A 13,129-nucleotide genomic window follows, 5' to 3' on the forward strand; every position below is an offset into this window, starting at 1 on the left:
AGAGAGAGATAGAGGGGGAGACAGAGGGAGAGATGGCATATTGATATTTATGCAATACCTGTCATGGATTCAGAAATCTGTTTTGTTAACATGGTTGACACGCATGCACGCATACCCGCATGCGCGCCCACATAAACACACACACACACACTTTCTATACACAGTCCACAGTCCACTTAGCTTTCGACAAGTTATAGCCTGCTGCCTTCCCCTTCTGTCTCTCTGCCAAACCTCTGCGGCTATTCCATGTATAGTGTGTGGCAGAAACACTGCATGTCTGACATGCACGTAACAGGATCAGTCAGCTTCTTTTCCTCTAGGCACGGTACTCGTCTGCCAGGCATGAGAGTTTATACTCCTGCAAGTTCCCTTCCAGCTGTCCCTTAAAGGTGTGAATAAGTGCAGGAAACTTTGTTAGCAATTATCGATTGAGAAGAATTCAGATGATGCAGCCAAGATGTACTGCAGCCAAGATGCAGACTAGAGTGAGATATGATCTTTATGTGCTTTGGCTTTATTGGCCCTGTTGGAGATCAGTGATACAACGTAGATGTACCGTAGATCTACTGGAACAGATACAAGGTAGAGAATTCTGGAACAAATAGAACCTAGCAATAGTTCTGGAATGAATAGAACCTAGAGACAGTTCTGGAACGAATAGATCCTAGAGACAATTATGGAACAAATAGAACCTAGAGACAGTTCTGGAACAAATAGAACCTAGCAATAGTTCTGGAATGAATAGATCCTAGAGACAGTTCTGGAATGAATAGATCCTAGAGACAGTTCTGGAACGAATAGAACCTAGATACAGTTCTGGAACGAATAGAACCTAGAGACAGTTCTGGAATGAATAGATCCTAGAGACAGTTCTGGAACGAATAGAACCTAGAGACAGTTCTGGAATGAATAGAACCTAGAGACAGTTCTGGAATTAATAGATCCTAGAGACAGTTCTGGAATGAATAGATCCTAGAGACAGTTCTGGAACGAATAGAACCTAGAGACAGTTCTGGAACGAATAGAACCTAGAGACAGCTCTGGAACGAATAGAACGTAGAAACAGTTCTAGAACGAATAGATCCTGGAGACAGTTCTGGAATGAATAGATCCTAGAGACAGTTCTTGAACGAATAGAACCTAGAGACAGTTCTGGAACGAATAGAACCTAGAGACAGCTCTGGAATGAATAGAACGTAGAAACAGTTCTAGAACGAATAGATCCTGGAGACAGTTCTGGAATGAATAGATCCTAGAGACAGTTCTGGAACGAATAGAACCCAGAGACAGTTCTGGAATGAATAGATCCTAGAGAGAGTTCTGGAATGAATAGAACCTAGAGACAGTTCTGGAACGAATAGAACCCAGAGACAGTTCTGGAATGAATAGATCCTAGAAATGGTTCTGGAACAAACAGATCCTAAAGACAGTTCTGGAACGAATAGATCCTATTCGTGCTTCTACACCTGCATTACTTGCTGTTTGGGGTTTTAGGCTGGGTTTCTGTACAGCACTTTGAGATATCAGCTTTGAGATATCAGCTGATGTAAGAAGGGCTATATAAATACATTTGATTTGATTTGAATAGATCCTAGAGACAGTTCTGGAATGAATAGAACCTAGAGACAGTTCTGGAACGAATAGAACCTAGAGACAGTTCTGGAATGAATAGATCCTAGAGACAGTTCTGGAACGAATAGATCCTAGAGACAGTTCTGGAATGAATAGATCCTAGAGAGAGTTCTGGAATGAATAGATCCTAGAGACAGTTCTGGAATGAATAGAACCTAGAGACAGTTCTGGAATGAATAGATCCTAGAGAGAGTTCTGGAATGAATAGATCCTAGAGACAGTTCTGGAATGAATAGATCCTAGAGAGAGTTCTGGAATGAATAGATCCTAGAGACAGTTCTGGAACGAATAGATCCTAGAGACAGTTCTGGAACGAATATAACCTAGAAACAGTTCTGGAATGAATAGAACCTAGAAACAGTTCTGGAACCATGTCAGTCATTGTGGCAGCCAGAAAACATGCTAGCGATTTGAGTGAACTCGCCAACCATGGAGGCTTTTCAGTATTTTTTATCACTCTGTGCAGTGTGATGATTCTATGCTATTGTGCTTTCTATTCTTACAGCCTCCATTATTCTGTTTAAGATGCGTGTGTTTTCACCACCAAGACATCCTCCCAACATTCTCAGCCTTCCCTGAGGACATTTCGAGGGATGACGGGTTCTGTTACAACCACACAGGCTGCATCCCAAATGGCACCCTATTCCCTATTGAGTGCACTACTTTTGATCAGGGCCCTGTACTATAAAAGGAATAGAGTGCCATTTGAGACGCTACTGTGCTGTGACTCTCCCAAGGTGTAAAGTGCAGCAACCACTGGTTATACTTGTGGCCTTGTGGCTATAGTTATGGCTATAGTTAACTCTCCAGCCTGGGCTTGTGGTATGGGGGTGAAAACTACCTGGTTTAGATCCTGACAGAGATGAGTCTACCAGGTTGGGCCATGAACATTTAGCCCTGGCCCCTGGCCCCTGGCACTGGTGTAGTTTAAAAGGTTCATCTGGTTTCACTCACGTTGAGTACCCTCAAGTACCCAGGGGTATACTAACCCACCCACCTCAACCCTTATTAGCTCTACCAATAAACGTTGGATTGGTGTTTAGCAGCAGATTCATGAGCTCTGCAATGCTCTTTGTTCTTTTTTCCCTGTCACAACAGTACAGTGCCTTGCAGTCTCTGCTGACATTTTGTTTATCACAGTCTGACACAAGATTGTAAATACTGCACTTCCATCCGTGGCTTTCTGTCTGTTGTCTGTCTGTTGTCTGTCTTTGCACCATCTTAAATCACACCTTTCCTCTTCCCGCTGCTCAGACAGAACACATGGATCCCAGGTGTTTCGTCCTTTTGTCTTCCTGATGGTACATGTTTGTTTGATTTCCCTGCCTGGCTGGGTAAACCCCGGTGGTAAGAATAATAATTGACTTACCCAGCCAGTGTCTAAACTCGATTTCCTGTGCCCTGTGGATGAGTGTCTTGTGGTATGTGTCAAGCTGTTTAACCAGTTGGCTAGAATCACATTCCATTTCCCTTACTACCCCTTGCTAGACTGAGAACTTTGAGACTGCACTGCCACAGACGATAGGGGGTGATGGGATGAAATGTTATCTGACATTATGGTTATGACGTTCTGTCTGTCCTCTGTACTTCCTGCTATGACCTTGTTTTATCTGATGTGAACGTGTTTTTTTCCAACAGTACAGGGATCAATATTCATCAAACCAATGACTAAAGATAGAGATGTTTTTGATTGTTATTCTGGTACATACTATACAATACTGTGTTTGTCTGCTCTGCTAACTCTCACCAACTGGAAGGGTTAGAGGTAAACAGGATTTTCCCACACCTAATCCTTCTTCATTTCCTCGTTGTCTTTCTGCAGGGTGACATCCAGCAGCTGCTGATTGTGGCCGATCCTAAAGCAGCTTATGACTACTGTGAACACTACAGCCCCGACTGTGAAACTCCCCACGGGCACTCCCTGCAGGCCCAGCAGCCCGAGGACGAGGTCAGTATGCTGAGGGCCACAGGATGGGATGGGGGGTGGGGGGGCACTATGGGGGTCCCAGTTTCAGGTCCCCAGTGTGAAAAAGTGCAACTGGACCCATTCTGGCACTGCCAGCTCTTGAGGTCCTTATGGGACCCTATGCAGCAAATCATAGATCCTAGATCCTAGACACACAGGACATACAAAGACTCACTAGTCCGTCTTAGAGCATCATTAGATCTGTCAATGAATTGCCGTATTTCTATAGTATTTACTTCCTTTACATTTAACGTCAATAGAGGAAGGAGCGAGGGGATTGAAGTCTCCTCCAGCCATGAGGGTCTTATCTCAGTACAACACCTAATGATCTTTTCAGAACACTCTTGAGGTACTCGCTCTTGAATTTCCTTACAGGTATTTTTTCTTTGAATTGTACCACAGTGGAAATGATTTAAATGCCACGATGTCTGTGTCCACTTTGGCGAGGAGAGTTCTATGGCTCGTTCGTCTAATGCGTTTCACAGATCCACCGTAGCACCAGAGCCAAACCGCAGGGACAGAACACAGAACACAGCCATCCACGTGCCTTAACACTGTCCTGTAAAGCGATACATGACATCTGTGTTATCCACAGATAAATACATGAGTCATTAATACACCTATTAAAAACACTTAGAAACCCACAGTAGAACAATAGGGGAGACCACAGGAGAGGGAGGGACACCTCTCTAACAGTCTGCTGACAGTACATATTAATGACCCCCCCCAGTCTCCTTGAGGGTCCAGTATTTACTCAGAGTGCCTTGCTCTTGGTGTCTTGTCTGAGCGGTGCCAGGATGTAAATCTGCCGACTCGCCTAGACGGGATTCTCCATGTGGCCTCTCTCTCTCTCTTGCTCTCTTGCTCTCTCTCTCTCTCCCTCTTTCTCTGTCCCCCCTCTCTCTTTCTTTGTCTCCCCCTCTCTCTTTCTTTGTTTCCCCCTCTCTCTCTCTCTGTCCCCCCCCTCTCTCTGTCTCTCTCTCTATTTTCTCTCTCTTCTATGAGACCATGGATGACATCTCATCAGTCCCATTGTCAGCTATGCAGCTGGATGGGGACTAATCCTGATTCATCTGTGAAGGATGCAATTATTTTTACCCCATGTCAAACAGTCAAGTTAAACCTCTGACTGTTTGATATACAATGTTATCAAAACAATGAGTTTCATCAGATAATGTAAAATGTAATGTATATTCAGTACACAATTTACTCCAAATGTATATGTCAGTATACGTAGCTCGTCATTGATTACGCACTTGAACATGTTCAGTCTTTCCACCTATAACTACCAGGGTGAGGAGAGAGTTTTACTGCCTCTGTTCATTTAATAAATCCCTTCTCCACTTTCCACTTCCTCTGAGTCATATGATAGTGTTTTATTATGTTCACTGGGGATGCTGTTAACGAGAGCATGCCAGACACACGTGCAGCTCCTCATTGTAACCACATATAACCACAGGGAAAGAAAGGGAAATCAAAACTATCAGGAAGTTACACATTCAGTAAATCCCACTCTTTAATCTACTCTGCTTCAGATGTAGGTGCTATAGGATGGAATTGAAACCACTGCTATGACGGCAAAGCTCCATTAACCAAGCCCTGCCATATTACATGCAGCTGGTGTTGTTCTCATGGCTTTCCCTGATGTACACCTCCGCTTTTTAATAGCTTTTGCACACCCCACCTGTTTATACATCTGTAGCTCTCACATGGTTTCCATCATGTGCTGTTCTTAGTGGTTATTTCCATGTTTGGAGCGTTAACCATCCTTTTAAAGATCAATGGCCAACTGATGCTTAACCCTAACCTCGCCGTGCAGATTTATTGTTTAAGAGCTAGCTATCGCTCCTAAATGATATTACTATAATAGCAAAGTATTGTCTCATGCTATGCAGCTACACATCAGCTTTGTAAACAAGCGTTAGCCATGGATTTTCATTGGTAGAAAAGCTACACAGCATATCGTTGGAGACAATATTTTGATGACTTACAAAATGCCACGCTAATTATTACATTTGTACAATATTATTCATATTTTTTTGTGAATAATGCAATCTAATGAATGTAACTTGTGACAGTTTTAATTCATAATATGTCCATGACGGACATGTTATATGTATATCATATTTTTTCGGACAAAAAGGAGTTCTCTGTTATGCTAATGCTAATGCTAACATGCTAATCCTAACATCTCTCCCTCTCCCCCTTCAGTACACTACTGCTGATGACTTAGATTACACTCAGTTCTATGATTACTCTGAAGTAGAAGGAGAGACAGAGAATGTTCCAACAGACGAGTATGAGGCGGGTAGTGACCCTCAGGTAAATGAAATACTGAAAAGACAGAAAAATACATTTATTTGTCCTGTGGTGTCTTAATGTCAGTTATTGTGCCCTCCCTCCCTTTCCGAACTCTCTGGTTGACTGTTCTAATGTATGCCTTGATGTGTCAATCAAACTTGTATTCATAGCTTCAAGACCCGCCCTCTGCTCTCACATGGCGAATGCCAGCTTTGAATGTTTGTCTTATGTTCAGTTTGTAGCTCAGGTTGAAAACATATCCCACGATTTCTGGTGTCGTTGTTTATTTTCAACCCCAGCTCTTCAACTTCTCAATGTTGTTATGTGTTGTCTTGTTCTTCTATCACCATAACCTTCTTCCAGAGAAAGAAACGTAGTGTCTACATGAAAAAGAAGAGGACCCGAAAGTCCCTTAAGTCTAAGCCCCTAAAGTTCCAGGCCTCTGAAAAATCTGCAGCTAAAAAGTTAGCGGTCGCTAAGAAGAAGAGACAGATGAATGGCTATCATGGCTATCAAGCTACCGCGCCGGAACTACACCGATACAGAGTATTAGGGGTAACAGTACCAGTGAAGAAACATCAGATCACATCCAGATCTTTCCTCTGACGTTTTCTGGGGAAAATCTGTGATGCTAGACTGAAAGCTATACCTACCCCCCCCTCCTACACTGCCTCTCTAGACCCAGCAGAGTTGTAGCCAGCTGGAAAGGCCCAAGCGAATAACCTTGTGTTGTGCTCGTTCTGTTTTAACCTGCTTCTATGTTCTTCTTCTTCTTCTTCTTCTTCTTCTTCTTCTTTCCTTTTCGATGTGACACAACTTCAGCTAAACAATGTAGACGGAGAATACACTGAGTATACTGACAGTGAGCTTGACTACGGAACTGTAGAGGGTACTCAAACTCAGTCTCCCATTGCCACCAGTGGACCAAACGAGGTAACTTTTTACATTTCATATTTAGTTTTTTATTTACTTATTACTATAAGAAAGAGCAGTTTTGGGGAAGTAAAAGAAACCAGGAAGACGTATTACCAAAGGAAGTATCTGGTATGAAATGACAAAGACAAAACAATTCAAATGTAATTGTTCTGTTTTGAACATTGTGTTTTTTTGTCGGATAGAGGATATTATTAAGCATTAGAAAGCTACAACAATATGTCATTCATGGCTTTATTCAATCTACTTAGTACTATCCACTGACCTGTAAGTATATTTTGCATCCTGTAATGTAGCCTCGGTGGATTGCCATGTAAATAATGTGTAGCTTTCTGTTGTTTAATTCAATTCTGGCTAAGGCTGCAGTTTCATGCGTATCTAATATGTATGTATGTATGTATGTATGTATGTATGTATGTATGTATGTATGTATGTATGTATGTATGTATGTATGTATGTATGTATGTATGTATGTATGTATGTATGTATGTATGTATGTATGTATGTATGTATGTATGCATGTGCATTACACTTCATCAACAGTCATCTTACAGGATGCTGATTAATTGCTGGATCATTTTTGTACATTGAAATAATAATCGGTTATCTGCCTCCCTCAGTACAGAGTGATCTATTAGATGGTAATGGTATTATAATGGTATTATAATGGTATTCCAAATACAGTATTTTGGCCATTTATATTATTCTGGTATACTCACACTGCCAGTTATATGACAAGCAATAATAACTATTTGTGAAATTAACTGGGTCACAGCTGAAAGGAGAAATAAGATAGGAATATATTTCATGATTGTTTTTGATTAGAAGAAAATACATGTTTTCTTTAGTCTGTGCGGCTCTAAGACTTTGCTAGAGGCCTTTTGTGAAATAGAATCCCCCCAGGGTGTAAGTGAAGCAATATGTCGTCAGTTTAGAGGCCCAACAAAGGGATTCTCCATATACACTGCAGCACAGTCTGCGTTCAGAGGCATCACAAACCAAAATAATCTTAAATCCAATCGTCAAAGTCACATTTGATGTTTACTTCATGGACAAAATGTACCTTTTACTTTTAGGAGTGGTGTACTTTTCTGTATGAGATTGATGGTACAGTAGGTAGGTGAAACGATTTGATTTGCAGCCTTACCCATGATTGACAGTATGCAATGGCCAATCATAAAAGGGCAAATTTCTCTCTGTGGAGAACAAAGCCCCTCCTTCTAGCCATCAAGTTTCTGCTGAGTTAAACATGGGGTTTGTGTTCTGTCTCCAGTGAGATATGGGTGTCACAGCAATCACCTCTGCTCAGCCGTAGATGGCCAGCCCGCTGCGCAGCTTTTGATGAATAGTTCTCCCAATCGCACCAATAGAACTATGATCAACCAAGCAGAGGAATCTTCACAGCCGATTATGACACTTGTTGCACTGTGTTACAGCAGTAGCAATATGTTCCACATGGATGTGATTTCACTGGGTTATCTTGCCCTTGATTGCATATCATTTAAATTGACCATAGGGTAAAATGGAGTAAGCTGGGCCCACTGGATCACCTTTCCCCCGTTCTCCCCTACATGCCTAAATCTGGTTCTCCCTCACTAAATTTAGTCTGATATTATCAGCTCAGATACCTGTGTCATGACATCCATTTTGTTGGCTTCCTTAGCAAAATCCACAACGATCACTCATTATGACAGTGCTATTGAGTGGTTGTTGAGCTTTGCCAAATGCAGAGTATGTCATAAATAATACAGTCACATGATAAACATTTGGTATCTATCCACATCATCTAGTAAATGTAATATCAAATCCCTGGTACACTTATGTACTCTGCATTGAACATCAAATCGCTGGTACACTTATGTTCTCTGCATTGATAATCAGATCCCTGGTACTCTTATGTACTCTGCATTGAACATCAGATCCCTGGTACACTTTTGTACTCCGCATTGAACATCAAATCCCTGGTACACATATGTACTCTGCATTTTTGCACATTGCTATATTGTAGATTGACCATTTATGAAATATGCTTGTAGTGTCATTTCAGATTTACTTAATCTATTTCAGTCTTTTTTCACCACTGTACATATATTGACATGCTGATGGTATGTATTATGTTTGTGCAAAAAAGACTGAAATAACCTAAAGGCTGAAATAACCTAAAGACTGAAATAACCTAAAGACTGAAAGAACCTAAAGACTGAAAGAACCTAAAGTCTGTCTTAGACCTGACTGATTGATGTAAATTCGATCATCTAAATTGATAATGCTTTTTTTGAAGTCATCAAGGTAACACTTTATTTGTCCCTTCTTGTTTTAGGCCTGAAGTCAATACTGGACGATGATACTATCTGTTGCATGACACACGTACAGTGCATCAACATTACGGAGTAACAGACACCAGTTTGTTTCACTGTGAGAGACGAGTCCTCAACGTAATGACTTGCAGAGTAACCGTATATGGCTAGACAATAATTGCACACTATCATAAAGTGAAATCAATATCTCACCAACAAAACATCTAGATTTCCACAAGGGTAAATGGGACTTAAATAAGGTGTTACCACATTACCATAGCCTTCTCCATGGATCACCCTGCTCGTTTCATTTTGACCTGCTAAGGCTTTACATAGACAGTAGTCTCCTCTACCTACCTATGACTGCTTGACTAACAACCCTGTTCCCTCCGTTGCTCACCCCTCCACCTCCCTCATCCCCTCAACGCTCCGCTGCTTGGGTAACATAAGGCTGTCGAGGAGGAGATTGTTGCTGGTGACTATGTTGTCACTGGAGCCACCCCACTGAGTCAGGAGCCCACCGGTGCCCCCGAGGCTGGCCTGGACAATGTGGACCCCGGAGTGGACGAGTATGACTTTAAGGAGTATGACCTAGGGGGCGTGTTGGACAATAAGCAGTATGAGTATGGGGTGTATGATGAGTATGGAAATGTGGCCGCTGAGCTACCCAACCACATGGATACTGTTGAAGAAGAGGTGGGGCTGGGGGTTCCCGCGGAAACGGAGGAATTCACCCAGATTGCAGTAAGTATGGCACCCCTTGCCCCCCGACTGAGGGGTGTGTGCATGAACCAGGGGTGTGCGCCGTGGGGCCCCAACCCGGCCCACGGGCTGTGGTTATGGAAATCACAACTCTCTCCCTTCAGAAGCATTGTGGCTCTAGTTTGTCTTGGCATGGGGAGTTTGTCTGTCATTGTCATGGTGTTTGTGTGTGTGGAGGCTGTGTTAGCTTGAATCATACACCTCACCTTCCTTCCCAGTCTGTGAATGCATTTGTCTGCCTGCGCTGTCCCACTGTCTGGATGGGCTAGACATTTTAGGGGTTGGTCCGATAGGGAGAAGGAAAGTGCATGACACTTTTAGGTATCAGCTTGCCTTCGACTTAACTTCAACACAGCCTAGGTCTGAGGGAACGGCAATTACCCCCTACCACAGAGCCAACTGTATGTCTTTACACACACACACACACACACACACACACACACACACACACACACACACACACACACACACACACACACACACACACTGACATAACCTCTTCTACCCACTCTCAGCTACCCACACACCCTGCTTAGACCCTGCCGAGTTCACCAACTAAGCAGTATGAGCAGTATGTGTGACTAGCTCAGTGGAGAACACAAAATTGTAGAATCCACCGCCCAAACTACCTACCACAGAAGTAAATAACCATAAGACAGTGAATTCTACCACTTCCTCTCCACATTTCCATTTAGAGTTATGTCTGTTTTAATGTCTTCGAGACAGGAAATCATAGAGCCCATGGCCGTTAGTGTCTGAGACCGTCAGGCCGAAGCTCTCATGGCAGGAGACTTCTACTCAGTATACTTGCCTTGTCACTCATGTTATTGGTGTTGATTCCCTGTATGTTTCATCCAGTCATCCTAACACATGGTCCCATGTGATCCATATGAATGCAATGACACTGCTTTCCATTTCACGCATGTTGATCCATCCTCCTTCATTGAGACTCACATGTTCTACCTGCTTCTGTCTTTCTCGCTCTCTGCTCTTCATTCCTTCATTACTGTAGTTGTTGACTAGCTCATCACACATCACTCTATTCAATCTGGTGTGTCCATATAAGAATATGATACTGGATTGACACGATTGTTACACTTTTGTCCTTAGCATTATACTCTAGTAACAAAGATCATATTCCTATACGCCGCATGTCGATAAGATCATGTTCTTTGCTCGTGGAATTGCCTCTTTCATTCTTCTCACCCCATCATTCCGCCCATCCCCGCTTGTCATTGATCCAGTGACTGTAGCTCCATATGAAGAAGCTCATACAGGTGTCCTCCCTATCTTCACAGGTGGCTGGTGGTGGGGAGAAAGGAGAGAAGGGCGAACCCGCTGTGATCGAACCTGTAAGACCCTAAACACAACACTGCCGGTGTTGAGGGAATACGTGTACCCAAACAAATTGTGTCATACAGGAAGTTGAAATAACTGTTTGGTTATTAATGAATGTGCTCCTCCATACTGTGTAGTGCTGTGTAAATGCTGTGGTAATTGCTGCCCCATGTTTGTGTTTCTCCTTGCTGTCCCGTTTATTCATTCATGTTGTCTGTCCATCACTTTTAGGGCATGCTGATTGAAGGACCTCCTGGACCTGCAGGCCCAGCTGTGAGTAACACATATCTATTCATCCTAAGGCTATGGGAACGTCCATAATGACCCCCTGTTCCCTTTATAGTGTACTACTTTTGACCAGGGCCATAGGGCTCTGGTTTAATGTAGTGAACTATGGTGTCATTTAGGATGTCAAAAGAATGGGACAGATCTTTACTCAAACCTCAATGAAAATGTTCTATTAAGTAGCATACTGTACATGATTTGTGAGTCAGCCTCAATGTATAGGGATCTCTCTCAATTCAGGATTCGGGCTTATGTAACAACATTGCCGTGCCTTGTTTTGACTGGGTTGTGTTTCTGTAGGGTCTACCAGGCCCCTCAGGTCTGCATGGACCCCCTGGTGTTGCTGGAGATCCTGGTGACAGGGTGAGTCTCTGTTCCTGTATACTCCTCGTTCTACCTTAATCTCTCTCTCTCTCTCTCTCTCTCCCTCTCTCTCTCTCTCTCTCTCTCTCTCTCTCTCTCTCTCTCTCTCTCTCTCTCTCTCTCTCTCTATCTCAGACTCTCTCTCTCTCTCTCTCTCTCTCTCTCTCTCTCTCTCTCTCCTCTCTCTCTCTCTCTCTCTCTCTCTATCTCAGACTCTCTCTCTCTCTCTCTCTCTCTCTCTATCTCAGACTCTCTCTCTCTCTCTCTCTCTCCCTCTCTCTCTCTCTATCTATCTCAGACTCTCTGGCTCTCTATATCTTTCTTTGTATCCCTCCCTCTCTCTCGCTCTCTTTTTAATTCTCACTCTCGCGCTCTCTCTCTGTGTAAGCATGTGTGAATGTGTGTGTTTATGCTACCTCTGGGAGAAAGAAAGTGCAGAGGGAGAGATGGAGAGGAAGAAAGATGGAGGAGTGAAGTGGGGAATTCCCATGTCAGGTCTGTCGTCAACTGTGTTGTTTCCTGTGGCTCAGTCAGGAAGCAACACAGTAGTTTTACAAGGGAGGTTTGTTTTCCTTGTCTTGTCATGGTCAATCTGTGTGGTCCCGTCACATAGGACGGTCTCTATCTGAGGGCAGTTTAAGTCATCTAGTGGTTGTAGTTTTTATGTTTGACAATGACTACAAACGGTCTACAGTGAAATTACTGTAGAATATATACACACATTAACAGAGACTGAAGAGACAGTTGTAAAACATTAAATTAGAGATAGGGAGAGAGAGGGAGAGAGAGGGAGAGAGAGCGGGGGATGAAATAGCAAGGGAGAAGAGGGAAGGCATGTGCAGCTGGATGGAGAACTAGGGAGACAGAGAGAGATGAAAGGATGACTGTAGGGTGGAGAGGAGGGGAAACCCACAGATGGTTAAAGTCGTGTTTTCATTAGCTCCAACAGTACAGCTGATTCCATGTATAAAGTCATCATATTGTGTTTTCAGGGCCGGTATGAATGATCTCAGAGTAGGATTGCTGATCTAGAAGCAGCTTTGCCTTTTAGATCCAAATGAATGTGATTACATGGACAAGGGGGACCTGGTCATAGATCAGCACTTCTACTCTGAGATGCTTTAATGAGTGTTATAGCCTGTTGTAGACAGACACTCGTAATCAGCATTAAGCTGTGGCAGAATACTTAGAAATGGCTTCCTTTCTTAACACACCACAGACTGACGGTTAAGGCACTTGGTTAAGGTCACAA

General features: G+C 43.0%; 1 protein-coding gene across 7 annotated transcripts in view; it reads left to right on the forward strand.

Annotated features, from left to right (window-relative positions):
* col11a1a (collagen, type XI, alpha 1a) overlaps positions 1-13,129 on the forward strand; it is a 92,672-nt gene that overhangs the window by 25,354 nt on the left and 54,189 nt on the right. Inside the window, exons 5-11 of one of the 7 annotated variants that reach the window (XM_042298995.1) lie at positions 3,455-3,580; positions 5,810-5,920; positions 6,722-6,832; positions 9,580-9,873; positions 11,190-11,243; positions 11,461-11,502; positions 11,815-11,877. In XM_042298995.1, coding sequence (XP_042154929.1) covers positions 3,455-3,580; positions 5,810-5,920; positions 6,722-6,832; positions 9,580-9,873; positions 11,190-11,243; positions 11,461-11,502; positions 11,815-11,877 — 801 coding nt within the window. Of the gene's footprint in view, positions 1-3,454; positions 3,581-5,809; positions 5,921-6,262; positions 6,455-6,721; positions 6,833-9,579; positions 9,874-11,189; positions 11,244-11,460; positions 11,503-11,814; positions 11,878-13,129 lie in introns of all 7 variants that reach the window. The other 6 variants (XM_042298996.1, XM_042298997.1, XM_042298998.1 and 3 more) reach the window with 6 other exon arrangements.

This window comes from Oncorhynchus tshawytscha, linkage group LG16 (assembly GCF_018296145.1).
Source record: "Oncorhynchus tshawytscha isolate Ot180627B linkage group LG16, Otsh_v2.0, whole genome shotgun sequence".
NCBI lineage: Eukaryota > Metazoa > Chordata > Actinopteri > Salmoniformes > Salmonidae > Oncorhynchus > Oncorhynchus tshawytscha.